The 19,566-nt window shown below is 47.2% G+C and overlaps 1 protein-coding gene and 1 long non-coding RNA gene across 2 annotated transcripts in view; one reads left to right on the forward strand and one right to left on the reverse strand.

The window, feature by feature from the left end:
• Positions 1-13,835, reverse strand: part of LOC146767334 (uncharacterized) — a 25,233-nt gene extending 11,398 nt beyond the window's left edge. Inside the window, exon 1 of the long non-coding RNA XR_014956039.1 lies at positions 13,695-13,835. This is a non-coding gene — a long non-coding RNA (uncharacterized LOC146767334). The remainder of the gene's footprint in view (positions 1-13,694) is intronic.
• The window catches only part of LOC146767335 (uncharacterized), a 19,341-nt gene extending 2,042 nt beyond the window's left edge, over positions 1-17,299 (forward strand). Inside the window, exon 2 of the mRNA XM_085582085.1 lies at positions 12,849-17,299. Coding sequence (XP_085438211.1) covers positions 12,849-13,299 — 451 coding nt within the window. The 3' untranslated portion in view covers positions 13,300-17,299. The remainder of the gene's footprint in view (positions 1-12,848) is intronic.
• Positions 17,300-19,566: the final 2,267 nt, after the last annotated feature.

Raw genomic sequence — 19,566 nt, forward strand, 5'->3', positions numbered from 1 at the left:
CCTTAGCTTAACAGTGATGCCATCCATTCTGAGTTCAACTCTCAGGAACAGCACCAGCAGAACTGGCAACACTCTTGCTCTTCCTATAGCACATTGCCAATACACCTTCATCCTCCATGTGCCATCATCCAGCATGCACGCAGCATCACTGGCTGGCTAACAGCACCTCCCTGGCTCCAGGGATGGGGGCACTGAGTCTCAGACCACACAGAAGAGCTCCTCTTCACAGCCCATCCTCTACTCTGGGTTCACTTGTTTTCCTTTTTACTCCAAGAAGCAGGTTCAGGTCATTTTCAGCTCCAAGTCCTCCAAGAATAAGTACCACAGTCAAAAGGTAGTGTTTGGGAATATTAACCCAGGGTACTCAAACAAACACTTTCCTCCATTTCATTTACTGAGAAAACCCTCCACCTTTTCTGGAAAAGAAAACCTTTTCTGGTCTTCAGTATCTCTGGGACTTTTAGTGTTCTCTTAGGGCGAGATTGTCACTGGGGCTTGCCCTACTTCTCCTTTGAGGGACAGGTAAAGAGGGCAGGGGAAGTGTTTGCTTGCAGCAGGGTGGGAAGGAGCTGCACCTCAAAGCTCCTGAGGCTGTCTGCAGGCAGGCTGTCCCTTCGGCGGTCGGTGACGCTGGGGCGTGAGGCAAGCCCGCCACAAGGAAATGGTGAGGCCGATGGGATGTGAAAGCTGTGACTGTGTCAAAGGCAGGATGGAAACGTAGGGGTAGCACTATTTTTAGCATCTTCTTGCAGCACTTCTCTAGAGCTTGCTGGAGTCAGTGGCTGCTTCCTCTTTCCTTTATGTAAGCAGCACTGGCGAGGTTCAGATCTGTTTTTATTTAGCCACTCACACAATAATATTGACAGAAATGTCCCTCCAGCCCCTTGGACATAAATCACCCATGGTCAGAGAGTCTTAGGTAAGGAGAAGAGAAAGCAAATCACGCATCCCTGTCTCCATTTCAGGGCTGTGAGAGATGGAAACTAAAGCTGAGGCTGCTGAACGTGACTCTTAGTCACATCAGCAGGGGATTTTGCAATGTGGAGGGTGCAGGGTGGAGGGCACGCAGCGTGCAAGCAAAACTGAAGTGCTTTGTGAGGGCCTTTGGTTGAACTTCTCCAGCTACAAGACCAGGGTATCATTGCCCTGCAACTCTCACCTTCCTACTCCACTTCAACCTCCTCGTGTGGTCAAGGTGTGTGGAGGTGGCAGGGTTTAACACACCTCACATTAGCAAGGGGCACTCTGGAGAGCAGTAGGCTACCATGAGAGTCCTCTGCCTGTTTCCCTTTAACATTTGCAGTACTAAATTACTCCTACACCTGCTCTGGGGAAAGGCTTAGGGGAGAGACCATTCCTAAGCCAGATGAGAGAGAAGATGAGGCAGCAAAGTAGAGGAGCAGATACAACTTTTCTGAACAGGCTGTAACCACCAAGACATGCTACAGACTGACTCCAGTTGCCAGGGGGTCAGATGAGTTTGACTTCCAGTGTTCAGTTTAGGAACAGGTTGGGAAGGACGATGTCCAGACCTAGGCACCCAGAGCTTGCTCCTGGTCACAGAAGATCTGGCTCCCCACCTTATTGTCAGAAAGGAATGAGATCACTCTAGGGATGGGAGAAAAGCACATTCTGAGTCAAACCAGATACAGTTCTGGGGCATTTCCAGAGTAAACTCTTCCAAAGCCTGGCAATAGTAAGGAGTAGCAATGGAATGAGCAGATGAAAATCAGGCTTACTCTGGCTATAGGGGTTGATGTGCCTAATAGGCAACACAAACCCTGTCCCATGCTTGAGTCTTTGTGCTAATAATCTTTATATATCACACATTTAACACCATTCCCAGAAACCTAGAGCTCCTGAGAGTCTCTCAAGTATTTCTGCAAGATTCTGTTTTGCATCTCATATTTCATACTGTCTTTCAACCCCACAGCAGATGCACCAGTTAGCTATATAGGCTATTCTTAAGCTGGATTGATTAAGGCAGTATATGGACTCCTTGAATGAGAGATGTGGATGGAGAAATGCTCTGCAGTGTGGCAACTTTATTTAGAACTGGGGAATCCTTTATAGGTAGGCAGTGAGGAGAGCAGGTGATGGCCAGGGCACTGCTGTGCCAGGGAATGTGCTGGAAGGTCTCGCTGGCCTCTAGGTGGCAGCCCCATTGCTTCCCCAGCATGCCGGGACACAGAAACCTTTTCAAAAGCGGGCCATAAACACTGCATTCACACTTTCTACCCAACACCCAAGGGCAGGCAAGACTGCATTCTAGCAAACTCTTTTGGCTTTTTTTCTCTCTGGGAATCAGAGCAATAGCAGCTCCTTACACAGGCTTTTACCGTGCTCTGGCTGGCGCACTGGCAGGTCTGCTGGGGGAGAGCCATAGACTCCTTAGCACATTGTACTTGACCTCTGGGGATACAGGGCTGTGAACCTAACAAGAATCTAAACTCTACTTTGCCAAAGCTACCTGTACAGCAAATTGCTTTAATAGTTTCAATAAAAAAATATAGACAAGCATTTAATGGCTTACAGCTGCTTCAAATCTCCGTGACTCCATTTTAAGGTTTGAATGATTCTATTTTTGAAGCACGGCGACAAAAAGGGAGAGTTGACATAGCTAACGTTGACAGATGTATCTTCATTCTCTCTCTATTTTAAATGAAACAAAACACAGTCATAACTATTTCCGTGATATACGGAAATAGAGATGTTGGCAGTGGGAATCATGGGAATCTACAGAGCTGGCTATCAGCAGAAAATGTTAATAAATTGTCTTTCTGATTAAAGTTACTTAGTTAACTTACTTGGAAGTATGCCATTTCTGTATTTCCTGAAAACTCATAATCATCACTTCTTGCATCCTCACAACACCATGAGACCTACATACTATATTCTAAGAGGTGAGTGAGACTGTTACCCAGACATGAAAGGTGTTCAGTACCTAGAGATGGAGAGTGGGGTGTAGTTGCCCAGCCTGCACTGACATCAAAAGGCAGCAGGAGCAATGTCCTTTAGAAATCCAATTAGACACTATGACAGCATCTTCAAGTGCCTTGATACCTGCAGCACAACTCCTCAGACAATTCATGGGAAGCGTGTGTCAAAACCCTGCAAGAACAAACTGTGCAAACAAGGCAGATGACATCCACAGGGTACAGAAATCTGACATTTTTTAATTGATAGCTTGGGCAGGTGATAATAAGATAGGAAGAATGTCCTCTTGGTGTGTAATTCTCTTGTGCCGGTGCCTGGTATGAGTGACAGGACTGGAAGTGGAGCAGGGCTACGGCAATTTTGTAGGGCCAACAAAGCTGGGGGGCTCAGGAATGCATTTCTCATGGTAGCAGAAGTTCTTGGATCACAGGCTTGTCAGAGTGAATATACTTTGCTCAGTGCCAAGAAGCGTAAAGAAGAATAAATATATAAAAAAAAGGGAAACAACTTTTAAGATAGTTTTTTGGTTTTTTTGAGTTTTCTTCTGCTTTAATAAAGCAAAAGAAAATTTGCAAGAAATTTATGGTCTGATTTGAATCCTACTAATGCTCATGGAAATCCCTTTAGTGAATACTGGACCAGGTCCAAGAAAAGCAGGTTATTATTCCCTTAACTTCTATTCATCCATAACGGTTCCTTTCTCCAAGCAGTTTTGTTAAATCTTGCCAGTAGATTTAATGTGAGCCTCATAAGCAGTGGACCTGGATAAAACACTGGGATCAGCTGCCTCTTAACTCTGAGCCAGTCTTACAAGGACAGTGGTGGTAACAGAGGATGCCTTGACTACATGGCAGGTAGCTGTAACCTTGGCCTGAGCATCCTGTTAGGATCTCTAAGGGCAACACCCAGCTGAGAGTGTGACCTCTCTGTCTTGGCACTGAACTGCTCTGCCAGGTGGGTGATTTTAGCACAGCAAAAACAGAACAGCTCAATAAAATGTTTTGGTTATAGTCAAAAAGTGCAAAATAAGACTCCTTTGGAACAAACAGGTAATGGACCAGGAAATGGTCTTATGTAGCCAGGACTAAACACGGCCAGACACCTGGAAGCAATCTTTCCCTAGTCTGGGAGATTAAAGATGAGAGGAAGCAGGTTCCAAACCCAGCTCTACCAACAACTGGGTACTCTTTTTAATGTACCACTGCTACAAAAGAGTTCAATGAGAAAACTCAGCTCTTGTTTCATTGCCCTGGGGATAGAGGAGTGCTTTTGGGGAGTTTTGCACTTGCATCACTCTACACCTGTGCTGTCCTCTGCAAACCAGTTTGAGTTTGCAAAGCCAAGAGGTTTGAGCCTGGAGTACTTGTGTTGCTGGTAAGGATATAATTTCTACATGGATTGGGATCTTTTCTGCTGTTTGGAGAGTAAGTCTGTGTATGGTGGTATGAACAGTGAGTTTGGACTTGAAACTAAGACTAAACCCTCAGTTGCCCATATAAATATCTACCAATACTTGGAAATTTACATTGAAGGCTGTACCTACAGTACCTTCACCACATTTAAAGGCTGGAAATATAACTTGGGATAATTTGCTAGCCTTTCTTTCTTTCCCTGTACTGTTTCTCTGCTCTATGACTGGGATTATCATAGGGAATGTAGGCTCAGCCTAGACTGAATAACTTTTTGGGGGTGTGGTTTTACATTTTGAGTCACAGAGTAACTATGACTGCTCCTGGTGAGGTGGAACAGCCCTCACACATCCCACCAGCTGTTTGTCATTCTGTGATGCTGGCTGGGGTGCTTTACAAGGTGTAGACTGGGAGCCTCTCATGCACGAACACAGAGGTTCCTGTTGAGGCACAAGGCAAGGAAGCTGGTGGTGAGCCACCAAAAACAGGGAACAGGAGCTGCACCCTCCATCCTCCTGGGCTATAAACAAAAAAGCCCCACTTCTCAGGTCCCAGGAAGCTGAGAGCTGCTCCAGATCCACCCTTGTGTAAGAAGAAAACACACCCCATGCTTTTGCCAACATGTGGCTGCAGGTTCCTGACCGCAGCCTGAGCCAGCCCTCGCTGACGATGTGTGGCCCTAGGGTGGTGTGACACTGTGCCTCTTGGGAGCAGGGCTGTCCAGGCTGGTGCTGGAGTAGGCTTCCCCAGCTTCCCCTTCTGCTGGGTGCTGCCCCTGTGAAACAGCCTCCAGCCATCTGAAAATTCAGTATGGCCCTGTATCTTCCACAACAAAGATTTTGTTAAGCAGTTTTATTTTTCTAAACATGACGCAGCTCTGTTGTAAGTTTCTCAATGCCTGCCTCAAGCAGCTCATCTGAGCTGTTCCTCCCATGCTAATCTCTGTGATCTGTGGCATGCATACAGCATTGATGAGAACAGAACCTCCCCTCTGCTGCACCATATTTGCCAGAACAGGCATAACTCAAGATAACCAGATCTGAAACAATCAGAGCAGGAAGCAGCAATAACTGGCCTGGAGGAAAGGCAGGGAGGGAGTTGCCCATATTTAGGGGGCAGTATTTAGGGGGGTGCCTGATTTGTGATATCTGATGTCTTTTCATACTCTAGCCTCACCTACAAAAGCAGGATGTAAAGCTTGCAGGATCATCTCTCATCTCCCTGGCTTGAGCACTTGAGTTTAGATCTGTGCAATGTCCTGTTTAGCTGCAGTGTTTTGTGTGTGGGTATTGACCTATGCACGTGCATGACAAAGAGCTCCAGAGCTGCAACTGGTTCTGACACCAGCGTCATCACTGAGGATGGACAAGGTGGCAGACACTCATGTTATTTTTTCTCTAGAGTACATGGTCCCGAAGGCTGGTGCTGGTGCAGCAGCTGATGCTTCCCAGGATTTGCACCTTGCAGTCTGTACCCAGCAAATACAGCCAGGACCTACACACCGTGGGGGTCAGGACAGGCCGAGGCAGATCTGCAAGCGCCTTCCCTGACGAGCTGACGGCTTAGTCACCTCACCAGGGCTCTCCACAAAACCCTGTAAACACCACCCACAGCTCCCTGCAGGAGTCCTCACCGTCGGGCTCTGCCAGAGCCCTGTCCTCCTGCTCCCTGTGCCAAGGGTCACGAGCTGGACCAGCAGCTGGGTGCCAAATGTGGGCTGTAGCTCAGTGCAGCCGGTCTGCTAGAGGTCATCACACGCCTCCTTAAGCAAACAGGGATCCACGCCAGTTGATAAATCATTTACGAGAAGTCAGAAGCAAAGAACTAGATTAACCAGGTCACTGGGTGTCCTGGGGGAATGACGTGTCAGTGGAGCTGAAACAGCAGATCCCACAGTTGCAATCTGTTGCCTTCTTCTGTCCTGACAGCAATTCATGGAAATCCCTGGAACTAGACACCAGATATGGAAAAACCCATTAGCTCATCCCAGTCAGCTCACTAGTTAGAGCAGTCCACTCCCACTGTGAATTTTCTGGCAAAGTTAAAAATGTCTCAAGAGAGGGGATTTCCACCAGCTTCTTTCTCAAGGGGAAACTATTCCACCTATCAGGAAGGCTGCCCTGTGGTGATATTTTTGTAAACCAGAAGTAACTCCAGAACACAAGAGAGAAAAAATAAAAAAGGATTCTGCTGCAGGAACTGGGGCAGTGATGTTTTTCTGCCTGAGCAGATACGTGCCACATGGAGCACGTCTCCAAATGGAAACTCTGTGGGTACACGTGTTTACACAAAGCCACCGAGGTGTGCTCATGTGTGTGTAAATACACCCGTGTCCTCCCTCCCCTTCCCAAGGGTGACCTTGTGCCTTCAGCACAGGCAGTGTGTTGGAGTGTGATATCACACCTAGCTCACTTTTGTGCAGCTCCACTGACATAAAGGTGCAGCACGTTGCTCTGAGGAGGGAAGGCACACATGAAAGACAGGAGGCACTAGCTGCTGGTGGTGCTCCAGCACTCACTTCCTCTGTGAACAGGGAGAAGTTGCTTCTCCTCAGCTGAGCTGAGAGAACATTCCCCCTCCCCCCACCACTGCTGGGGGCTCTGAGGCTTGGTGCATTAAGGGTTGAAACCCAACATGAATAGGAAAGATGGTGCAATGCAGAGCTGTCTTCCTGAGGTTGACAACAAAAGCCTTGGAAATTTTGGCAGCTAAGCTTTTCAGCACCTGGGAAGCACTTTGGGACAGCGGGGAAATAAATTAGCTGTGTGATGGCATTTAAAGCCTTATCATTAGTTTCAGAACTAATTCTGCATTTAGATGAATGGGTGTAGCACACATTGCTGAGCTGGAGCCTGCAAGAGATAGTGAGGATTGCTCCTTGTTCCCATGTAGAAATTTTTTGGCCAGCAAGACTATAACTTGCTGTCTTGGTGGATTAGGTCTGGGAGCAGGGGTCTGTGGCTGGGGTAGGCAGAGGAGCTACACCAGCAGCAAACAAGCCCTGTGCTGTTCAGGGCTCTGATTACCTGTGCCACTGGGTGTTGACTTATGCCACTCAGAAGAAGGCGGGGTATTACCTGGGTGTTTACTCTAGATTTGTGACTCCTCAACTAGTCATTTTATTTGTCTCTCACAGCTGGCACAGCTGTCTTCCATACTGGGGACCCCTGAAATTTAGGCACTGTGTTTTGCACCGTTATAAGGACTGAAGTTTCCTTTCTCAGCAGTGGTGCTGACACTGTGCACTCTGTTACTGCAGGACAGCTGATGTGCTGACCGTACCTAGCTTTGGCCTGGGCTTTCTTCTCTGCAGGGCTCTTACTTTGTTCTGTTTTGCACAAAACACACTGAAGCGTGAACAGGGGCTATAAAAGAACAACATGAACTGTGGAAAAGGATCTAACCAAGGAGGCACAGGTCACACTCTGGGCCTTGACTGGGTCCCTGAAGTTTCTGTCAGGTAATAGCCAGCTGACCTACTGAGCCCCTTGCCCCTTGCACTGTGGAAGGATAAGAGCAAGTACAGCCCAGTAATATTTTAACTAAGAGATTAACTTTCTGCCAGTTCAACAACAATGAATCTTCTGTTTCTGTGGATGAACGGTGCTGACTTGAGGCTCTTCCACATGCCAGTCCAAGCTCTCCTGCCACTGGTTGCTCTGCCCTCTGAGGAAAACCCACATTTAAGCCTCAGACAGGAAAAGAAACCTCAGCTCTAGAGACAACAGCCTAGAAAGGTGTTGTCCTGACTCTCTACAACTCCTGTCTCTGGCAGAGTGTGAGTAGCATTTAGTTCCTAAAGGAGGGCCAGAGGAAGAACTACCCATCTGCCTTCTAGATGCTCAAGACTCACTCATTTTCCTACAAAGTCCCAGTGCACCTCAAACCCACACATAATGATTGAAACAGATGTAGAGAGGCTTCTAAACAGTCCTGGCACTCAAATGCATTCCTTTCCCACTCTGAAGTATTTTTGAGACCCTTTATCTCTCACACTTTGAAATTTGTGGACATTTTGCTATTGCTCTCAACAGGTACATTACCAGCCCCTGAAAGACAGGTCGCAGTCCCACAGAAATCAAGATGGATCTTTCTGCAAACTTCATCATGGCAATGCAAACAAGTTTTGCACGTGACAAGGCAAAAAGCAACACCAGATTCACTGAAATGAAGGTTGCAAAGGTTATATTCCAAAGATGAAAATACCAAGTGTTTTATTTTAAAACAGAAGTTAGGATTTGTGCAGGGAGAGCTGACCTCCCCTCTGGTGGCATGAAGCTGGGGGCAGCAGCATCTTGTGGAGCCCAAGTCCCAGCCAGCCAGACCAGCCAGTCTCAGAAAGGGGAGCTGACTAATCTGAGTCGTCTGCAATGAGCTGGGCATGAGTGAAATCATGCCCTGTGTAAACAGTGTGAAAAGCAAGGGAAGATGATAAGGAGCTGGGGTTTTTTATGATTGTTGTTGTTGATCCTGTGTGGGAGAGGGTAAAAACATAGGTGAGGATTTTAAATAGCAAAGCAAAAGCAAACAGCAGTGGCAACATGTGGCCCTGGATGTTCAGCTGTGATGAGACACTGAAGGTTCTGTTTCCCAGTGCTTGTAGTGAGCCACTTTTAGAAGGCTTAGTTTCCATTAAGTGCTCAGCACTTAATAACAACTACCCTCACGAAGAACTGGGGCCATAATCTTTGTCTCCTGAACATGTGCTTTGACAGCCGTTTCCACTTGAGAGGCAAACATTTTCCTTCCATCACCTCACAGAGCAATCTTTCCTCCCTCAGACATTTGCACCAGGACTGTATGGGCAGAAATTAACCCAGGCCCCAAAAGAGAAGGTGGGGAGACCTTGCCCAGCATGCAGATTGCTTGCAGATCCTTGCAGTGCAGTGGTGGAATCAACCAACACCCTGGTACAGGGTGTGTGCCTGTGATGTGGTGGAGGAGCACATGGTCGCTGATTTTCAGCTGCCTACCTCTGTTCTGTGCGTGGCCTTGCGTTAGTTTCAGGCCTAATAACATCATGATATCGTAATGATATATCGCACTCTGATGACAACACCGCATGGAGTAAGCCACAGCAATCTGATCTCATTCTGCAAACGCGGAGATGAGTGTTGCTGCTTCACAGGACAAGTGGGTGGCAGGAGGATGGAGCTGGCACTGCCTGTATTGTCAGGCCTGGGTGGGAACGTGACCTGCTGGATTCAATTAGGTGGCTGGGAGCTTAACGCCTCAGCTCTAAATCAGCCTCAGCGGTTACGGGTGAGTCACCAGACCTATCTACATTCACTTCTTCCATCTGTGAAATGGTGACAATAATATTTCTTCACCTGATGGGGGAGGGAAGGGAGCGTGTGTACAAGAATGAATAAATGTTTACAAAGCACCTTGTGAGCAGTGCACAGGCTCTGGATGTGCTTAGAAGGAACCTGCGTTTTTCCCTCTGCTCTGAGTTGCACCATACTGTGAGGTACAAACACTCCCTTCAGAGTCAACAGTTTCATATGAGGGCAAATGGGATAACTCCTCAGGAGAGAAACAGAGAGTGAGAACTTCACATGTTACCAGCAATTTCAATAGATTCCATTCAAGGAAAAGCAAAGTAACCTTTTAAAAGATAATATAAAGCAGAAAATCAAATGAGCTGTGACCAGTATTTCTTTTGTGATGGTACTGTGACCTTAGGTTTCACTTCTCAAATGGGAACGAGAACAGAGAAGTGAATCCCCTTGAAATAAAAGTGAAGTTAATAACGGGACACCTTTAGTTCTTACCACATCCTGTGTATGCTGATCACTCTGCTTGTAGCTGGCAAGAGCACTTCTAGATTTTTCTTTACCATGTTAATTCTTTGCTGAGTCAAATCATGTTGTATAAACAGTTGGGAGAAAGCCTTCCTGCATCTCCCCGCCAGCACTGCAGTGCCACGCGCCCATCCTGCTCCCTTCCCGTGTGTGGGTGCCTGTGCCTACAGTACTGCTCCTCTGCCCTGCCAGTACAGACCCACACTCCCCACGGCTGGCAAAGCCACTCAGGGAGCTCTCACAGTGAATGAGCGCTCACACAGCCCTGCTCACCCTTGCTCTCTGTCATAGCTCACACTGTTTCTGCCACAGTTTCGAGCGCTCACTCACAGATGTGTGATGGGCACTCAGTGTCTTGCTACGTGCTCACTAGCACTTGTTCTTATGCACGTACAAAATTCCTTAAGCCAGCACAAGCACACACAAGTATGCACACTCTTCTTAGTCTAATACATGCACAGAACCACTTATTGTTTACTTTTTCTGGTATAAAAGAGAGGGTCTGCAAAGGGATCTGGACAGGCTGGATCATTGGCTGAGGCCAGTGGTATGAGGTTCATTAAAGCAAAGTGCTGGGTCCTGCACTTGGGTCACAACAATGCCACGGAGATGGGGAAGAGTGGCTGGAAGACTGCTCAGCAGAGCAGGACCTGGGAATGCTGGTCAACAGATAGCTGAACATATAGATAGCCAGCATATACCCAGGCAGCCAAGGAGGCCAGTGGCATCCTGGCCTGTATCAACAATTGTGTGGCCAGCAGGACCTGGGCAGTGATTGTCCTCCTGTACTTGGCACTGGTGAGGCCACACCTTGAAATCCGTGCTCTGCTCTGAGGCAGTGGGGCCGGTGAAGAGTCTGGAGAGTAAGTCTGATGACAAGCTGCTGAGGGAGCTGGGGGTCTTTAGCCTGGAGAAGAAGAAGCTCAGAGGAGACCATATTGCTCTCTACAACCACCTGAAAGGATGCTGAAGCCAGGAGGGGGTTGGTCTCTTCACCCAGGTGACAAGTGACAGGACAAGAGGAAATGAACTCAAGCTGCACCACAGGAGGTTCTGTTTGGACATCAGGAAGAATTTCTTCACTGGAAGAGTTGTCAAGCATTGGAATGAGCTGCTCAGGGAGGTTGTGGAATAACTATCACTGGAAGCATTCAAGAAATTACTGAATCTAGAACCTAATGCTATGGCTCAGTTGACATGGTAGTGTTTGGTCAAAGATTGGACTCAATAATCTTGGAGGCCTTTTCCAACCTTAATCATTCTATGTTTCTGCAAAATGTATGCACTTCACAAATGCAAACTGGTCATACAGATACACAACTCAGCTATGGGACAGAGCTCCAGACCTCTCCACAGTGTCAGCACTGCAACAGCCTTCTTCCTGGGATGAGCTTTGGAGCTGAGGGTTCAGGAGATGTGGATTAGTTAGCATATTAATTCACAGTACCGCTAATTCATTGGTCTGATTTAGGCTGAACACATCTTTTGGTGCATTACTGGCTTTTGCTGCTGCTGCTGCTTTTCATTCTGTTTATTTATTCATACTGTTGGAGGCAATTGTAGGATCTACCCTTCATCAGCAGACTTTCTCTTATGAACAGTTTCACTTAAAAAGCCTTTACCATCTACCATCCAACACCTGCTCCTCAATGGGCCTTCAGCATTTTAGTGACACTTTGAAGTTCTGGTTTGCATTTTGGAACAGCTCCATTTGCAACAGACAGCGTCACATCCACCACATCTTGAACCTGTAGGATTTTTATCCATTGACAATATTAGAGGTAACAGACTGGTCATCTTTGAGCTGCACATCTCAAACACAGCTGAAGTTGGAAGAGGGGAAGAAGTTTGCTCATCATCCTGGCATTGTACTGGTGGGCCAACCAGCTGCAGACTTCAGTAACAATTAGTGGGCACGATTTCTCAGCTCAGTGTACACAAACTGAAAGGCACTGAGCTTTGGAGTCAGAAGACTTCTTAAAAATTACTTTGATATGCCCAACAGTGCTCACTCTGTAAGCCTGGAGATAGCAAGTATCCATCCACAGATAAACAAAGCAGCACTGGCTGTACTCTCATTTCACACAAGACATCAGGCAACCATTGAATGGGCACAATTTCCAGCTGCTATGAGTTACTGCTGGACCTATTATCCAGTTGGACCAGCCACATGCAGGAGATCTAAAGAGAAAAACTGATCTGTTTTCTCCTTGACCATCTGAGGCACTCTCATATTTCTGATTAAGCTCTTGGTACTTGCCAAGTAAGACCTCCCCCTGAAGAGCTGTGGACTGGTATCTTGGCATTTCCCAAGTGGCACTAGAGGACCTACATCTTTGCCCTTCCAAGAGAACTAATCCCAAATGCTTGACAGACAGGTTCCAAAATACTGTCAGTCACCTAAGGAACATAACTAAGAAAAAATAAAACCAGTAATGTTGAATTCTGTACATTTGCTTTTGAATCTAATCTCTGACTAACACTTCAGAGTTTTCATGTTTTTCTCTGTGCTAGCTAATATGAACAGCATGCTTTTCTGAAAAATTAGATTCTCTTATGACCACATGATGTATGGAACAAAGACTTATAGTAAAAAAAAAGAGTAAGAAAGTAGGAGGATTAGCCTTCCTCTTTTTTCAGCCCCAGTAGCCAGCAATCAATATCTCATGCGCCTGCAACACCTTTTATCTCCTTACAGAAAGCAAAGGATTGGTAAGGAGATAAGGAAGCAAGGAGGAAGCATCCTGCTGTGGATCTTCAAGGCTGCCTGGGCTTTACAACACCGAGAAAACTCTGCTGTGGAGCAGAGCATCACGTCAACCCCTCAGTGCTCACTACCTGCACTGCACGGTGGCCCAGACACCAGACCCAGTGTCTCTGCTCTTGTCAGAAGCATGATTAGCTCCTCTTTGATGACAGTAACTCCATGCTTTGCGTTTGTTTCTCAGCCAAAAGCCTACTTCCCTGTGGATCCATGGTCCCAGCACAACATTGGCAGCTGGGGGCACCCAGAAACCCTGTTTGAAATAGTGACAAATATCATCCAGTCAACCATTTTCCCTCCCTGGTCATTCACACAGCATGTGGCAAATGCTCCCACCTTTCTGGTTCAGCCACCTGTAGAATATGTGGCATTTCTCTCTCTCTAGTTTCTCCACAAAGGTTTCTGTGTGAAGGAAAAGTTGGGAATTCAGAAGGCACACACCGGGGACAGATGCCTTTGTTCTATGTCACTTCTCTGGTCCCCCACATTTGTTTCAGAATCAACATGGTTCTTTAGTAACTTCATAAAAATAAACAAGGGCCTGATATCCAGGTCATACTAGTAAATTATTTACACACACCCCCCCCCTTCCATTTCTCACTGGATGGGTCTTGGTGTCGCCACGCCCTGCCAGGGACCACATTTAGCCCTCAAGTGTAGTCCCCACTCTGTGACAGCCGGGCACTGATGTGAGCAGGCTTTCAGTGCTCAGGCAGGGCTTTACCAGCTGCTGGAGGTTGCCCACAAGGCAATTGCATCCAGTGGGTGTCGGTAACCTACCCTGAGCCGGCACACTGCTCGGGGTGGCTTGGCACGCAGAGAAGGCTGAGTTCAGGCCGGGTATATGCTTATCAGCAGATCGCATCCAGCCGGGAACAGAACTGAGAGGCAGTGGCAAAGCACAAACTTCCTTGCAACTATTTTTAAAAGCACCTTTACAACTCTCTTTTCAACTTACAGAGCACAAATAAACTGAAAGCATCAGCCACTTGTTGCTAAAGGGAGCTATTGTTTTGTAGCCTTCCTCATCCCTGTTGCAAATGAAATAATATTATACTCCTCAACCTCCCTTCATAGAAGAAGTCCCCATCTAGCTCTGCGTTTGATCCTGATTCTATTCTTCCATGCTGCCTTTGATGGACTTTTGATCGTGACTCAGTATGATCCATCTTACAATGCTTCTTTAGGTCCTGCTTCACAGTGGGCAAGTGGGCATGGGCTGTGGTGGGTACCCGGGTTATACAGTGACATGTTTTTCACGCTGACCACAGTGCAGGTGTCCTATGTATGATGCTCAAACAGTTATTGCCTTGTCCACTGCTGACCCTCACAACACAACTTCTAATTCAAAGAGGCTTGCCCAATTTCTTCTAAAACAGTTTGCTTTGGCATTTGTGTGCACTGAACTTTCTCCGTCATGGTGGTTAGGTTTCCAAAGTTTAGTTAGAATCTTCTGGAGTCCCTCCCAGTCCTGCCAAGACTTGCTTGCATTTATAATGCATGGTTCTCTGTTGGCAGCAAATGTTGTTGCCTTTTTATCCTTCTTCCCCCTTCACTGATTTTTGTAATAGTATTCAGAGGGCTGCTTTAATCTCTGCTAGGCATGGTCCCACCACCCCCCTCCACCCAGTAAACTTTTCCTCTACAGCTGGAACACTGGCCTTTTAATGTATTTTTCCCCCATTCTGCCAGTTCTCATTTAATTTTCAATTCATGATGGGACTTTTCATACCATTGCTACCAAGTTTATTTCATTATTGGAAAGGCCTTTATCAAAAGACCTTTTGAAAGCATAAATTGCTATGGTCCCTACTTGTTCCTGATTAACTTCTTCAGAAGCTCGCAGAAGTCAACTGACTAGTGGGTCTAGTGCTCTATCAATGCTCCTTCCACTGGGTGCTGCTCCACCAGGGTGACTGGCATGGTCCCCATTTTTCTGGAAGCCTCATATTATGCCCTGTCTGGCCTTTCTTTAAGAGGCAGCTGCTACCTGGAGCAGGGCAGGAGGGAGGAAGGAGACTGAGGTTCTGCCCGTTGTACTGTGGGGAGCAGCAGCAGGACTGTGATGGACATGAGGGGTGCTGACTCCAAGACTGTGCCACAATGCCTTGTGTTCTCCTGGGTAAACACCTTGAGCCCAGGTGACACACAGAGCAATGTCCTGTCACTGGTACTGGCAGCTGTGCTGGGTGCTGAGGACACTACTTTGGGCACTGTCATCCATCCCTGTGCGCTGTGCAGGGTCCACACAGGGTTAGGGCCAGCAAGAAACACCTCAGACTGGTGTAGGATTGCCCAGGTCTCCCTGGAGAAAGCAGATTACAGCAGCCAAAGTGCCATTCCACCATGTCCCAGGGAATGCCATATGGCAAAGCCAGTCAAAAGCCAACAGAGCAGCAGCCCTGGTCCTCCCTCACCCTCAGACCCCAGCTCTTGTCCTTTAATGCTGAGTGCTGGCAGCACCTGCATGCCATGATGGGTGGCAGCATGGTCCCACCACTGCCCAACCCCACCCTCATACCAGGATGAGAACAACACAGTTTTACTCTCCTGTGGCCAAATGTGCCAGTTAAGCTGGGGTGTCTTTTTCCAGGGAACTGGTGGGCACTGCCAGCCCATCCCATCCTCTGCCTTTTGCTGCTTTCCCCTGCAGTAACACTGAGTTTATGTGTGTCAGGAGACACATCCAGAAGTGGACCAAGAGGTTCAGAAGTGGAGGGGCCAACATACCCTCAGGATCAAGGGGTAGGTGCAATTGCCTGAGGTAAGAGCCATGTCCAGCATATTTGGATCTGGGTCTTGCTCTAACATTAGTTTAGTTTCCCAGTTTACCTGTGAAGTGCTTCAAAGGGCACTGAAAGAGTCTGCAAAGGGCAGCAGGAGCATGAGCAACTGCTGAAGTCTGAGGGAAGGCTCTCCTGCTGCCGGGGCAGGCTGCAGTGGGAATTTTATCTCTGACTCCTGGATGAACAGAACTAGGCAAGCACACAAAGCTTTCCCAATCTGAGTTCAAATGTATGAATTTACCATATCTAACACCTCCCTGAAATCCAAACAGACTCAATTACATTCTCTTTCTGTAATGAATCAGTAATTATATTGAAGAACACTATTATTTGTTTGGCATGACCTATATAAACCAGACTTGGGGAGTGCATAGTTGGTGTGGTGCCAGTACCCTGCGTATTATTGCCTTATAAACACAACCATTGTTTGAATTTCAGATCAAAACAAACCGAGCCACGTCGCTTGTCAGTTATTAGATATCTTTTTCCCAAATGCTCACCCAGGCCGTATTACAATAACAATAATTATTATTACATACTTCCTTATTGTATGTTTGTGCAGAGGTAGCACATTTGCCTTTTTCCCACACATTAGTTGCTTCTCCCTGACTCTTATGATTCACTCCTGCCTATTTCCCAATGTCCATGAGGTCTTTCTGCATTCCCAGCTGCATTTTGTCAAGACCTGCAGATTGGCACATGGACTCATGGTGCTGTATTGCACCAGCCTGCAAAGGGTTGCAAACCAGCACAGGGGCTTTGCTCCTCGAGGGAATATACAAACTTAAGAAAGATGTGGACCCTGCCCCCAGGTGCTTTATAAATATTTAACTTGGTCTGATAATGCGATAAGGGCTGATAATGTGATTTGGGCAGACTAAAACTCTGCTTGGTCAGGGTTGGAAATGGACCTTCTGTGGGAAACAGGGTGGGAGTGGGGCAAGACAGAGCAGCCAAGTGATGATGCTTTCCACAGCCACTGCCACAGCTGGGAGTAGTACTCACCTTGCCCAGCTTGGGACACCCAAAATGTAGCTGTCAAATCCTCAGCAAGTTACCGATCTGCCTTTACAATCACAGAAGAGAAGCGGGTGCTTGGCTGTCAGGTGAGTCAGCCCTTCTCAAGATAAACTTCAAGATATGTGAAATGAATCATACACTAGAGGTGCCTATTTGTCTCCATTGACTATGCAGGAAGCTTGTCCAACTAACTAGGTTTAGACACCTAACTTTTAAGCACTTAAAAACACATGAGAGGAATCCCATCATCATTGACATTTTTCATTACTGGCCTGACAAGGGAGGCAGTGGGAGAGGCTCCCTGGAAATGCCCTACCAGATTTGGAGCTAACCAAACTCCTCTATCCTCTGTGCACAGGAATCTGCAAAGCTTCACCTCTGTGTCCTCTCCCTTGGAGCTCCTACAGGCATAGGGTTCTCCAACCATGCCCAGCTGGCAGAGATGAAAACATGTTCCCTGCTGAGGTCTGAATGAGGCAACGGTCTTGTGGGAAAAGATACAATAATGGAGCTGAAGTCTGTATTCTATATTCAGAGTAGGCAGGAGGAACAAAAAAAAAAAAAAAAAAAAAAAGAAAAGGAGACTTGACCTTGGCTTCCTGCCTGGTGCTAAAAGTGTGTTTTGATGGAATGGGATAGGCGGGAAAGCAAGCTGCCTCCCTAATGCAAATATCTCATGGAGTTGTAAGATGTGTGGAGTGAGACCCATGTGTTTGGAAATAAGGTTATGACAAGCTCCACTGTGAAAGGACAAAATGGTATTTTTCAGAGGGTTACAGCTAAGCCTGTTGGAGGTAAGTGGCCACCAGCACAGCAAGAAGCACCTTCTGACACCAGCACTGCATGTCACATAAATGTCATGATCCGAGAGGCTCCAGAGTTGTCTTAGACTTTCACAAAAAAGAAAATAAAAAGATGAAAGCATTTTGTCCCAGCTCTCTTTTTTTTTTTTTTTTTGAGAAAAAAATAATGGAAACATTCCACTGGTTAATGTCTGCTGAATAATCAGCAGCCAGGGCTGCTGTGGCTGGAAACGGGCAGAGGCCAACAGAAACCACTGTGCTGCATTATCATCTTGCTGTGTATCAGCTCAGGACCATGGACGCAGGATTTTAAAAAACTGATTTTGTCCTGGTTTCTGAGATTTATGCCTTTCCATGTCCTCAACCACTTGTTACATGCATTAACCATCTTATTGATACAAAGGCAATTGCTGTTGTGATGTGCAGCCAGTGTCACTTGTTTCTTTTTTTCTGGAATCTGCCAAGAGCCTCTTTAAAGCTTCTGGCACTTCCCTTAATGTGAATAACAATTTATTGAGGTGAGCTATATTTGACTTCCCTCTGCCCTGGCAGGCACAGAGCCTTGTGCAGATTTGGCCAGGTTAAGGGCACTTATTTGAAGCTGTGTCCTTGCTGCACACAATAATCTGCTCCTGAGGTTGGGCCCAGCAGGGATGCCGGGGACCTCAGGACAACCATGTGCCCGGCTGAGACCTGGAGGAAAGAGGATGCTGGCACCTGGCTGCACAGGCTGTCCCATCGACGTGGGCTCTCCAGAGTGGTGCTGCTGCAGGGACCTGCAGGATAGAACACCAGCTTCCCCAACAGCAGCTCCATGGCTCTGCTCCACCGCTGATGAGAACACATCTTGCTCCATGCCTCGCCTTGCTGCAGCCAGGCTGGGCACTTCCTCAGCTCCCATTACCACACTGGCAGGATGGAAAGCCCTTCTCTAGCTTCATGCACTTGCAGTAAGTTCAGGGAGGAGCCAGTCTTGCACCTTGCCCTAGAGGGTTTGTAACTTCACTGAGAACAGTCACACCCCTTAAAAGAGGGAGATTTCTCTGCAGGAGGGGGTGGGTAAAGCAGCAAGTGGGCAGCAGGGAGATCTGTGGTGCTGTGTGAGGGGGCTGTTGGGCTTTCCTGCTTGTCCCTGCGTCCAGACAGGATGTGCAAACCTCAGCTGGGGACTGCACTGCCATGGAGCTGGGGTAAAGTAACAGCCCCACACCCAGGTCACAGGCAGCGAGACAGATGTTCCTTGTTGGGCACCTTCACTTTTCACAACCATGCAGCAGCCAGTCCTGGTGATGGTCCTCTCCTCCAGCCCCTCAAACCTACTGCCACACACACTGGCACCCTGCTCCCATGCTCAGCACAGGCTGCATGTGTCTGGATGCAGCTGGACAGACCCCAGGATGTGGCTAGGCCAGCCTCCTGAGCAGTCATGACAAACAGCTAAACACTTGCATGGGCTTGCTGTCTTGCTGTGTGGAAATACATTAATTGCATTAGTATTTCCACTGGAAATTATAACTTAGATCCATTAACTTTAGCCAATTTCCTTACCCTGCGTCTGCTTAAAAGGACATCTCTGCTTTTTCCACTGCAGTGTCTTGTTGGTGGCACCGGTGCTAAATTTGTGGCAGGCTAGTCACATCCATGTGACACTTCAGAAGAGGCCACCCATTACCTCCACCTCCTGCTTTCCCCTCACTTCCCCCATAGGTAGTCCAACATCTGAGCTACTGAAAAACAGAAAGCCCTTTTTATGAACAACTAAATCAGATCCCAACCCCCATTACTAATTAGTAAAGATGTCCTGTAATTTAGATCACCTTGGATAGTCTTCAGGTCATTCACAGGTGTAAAGTCAGGAGGATTAAGGGCTTATAATATTTGTCTGGTATGGCTGCTACCAATTCCAGCAAAAATAATGGAGCTAGCTTCTTGGGTTTCCTGCCACCACAAAGTACACACATGCACACACTCTCTCTTTTATTAATGTTTACATACCCAAGCTGCCAGGAATCTCACTCCCGTTGCTTCCCACCACCTTAACAC

The sequence above is a fragment of the Lonchura striata genome, chromosome 5, assembly GCF_050655825.1.
Source record: "Lonchura striata isolate lonStrDom1 chromosome 5, ASM5065582v1, whole genome shotgun sequence".
NCBI classification, from domain to species: Eukaryota; Metazoa; Chordata; class Aves; order Passeriformes; family Estrildidae; genus Lonchura; species Lonchura striata.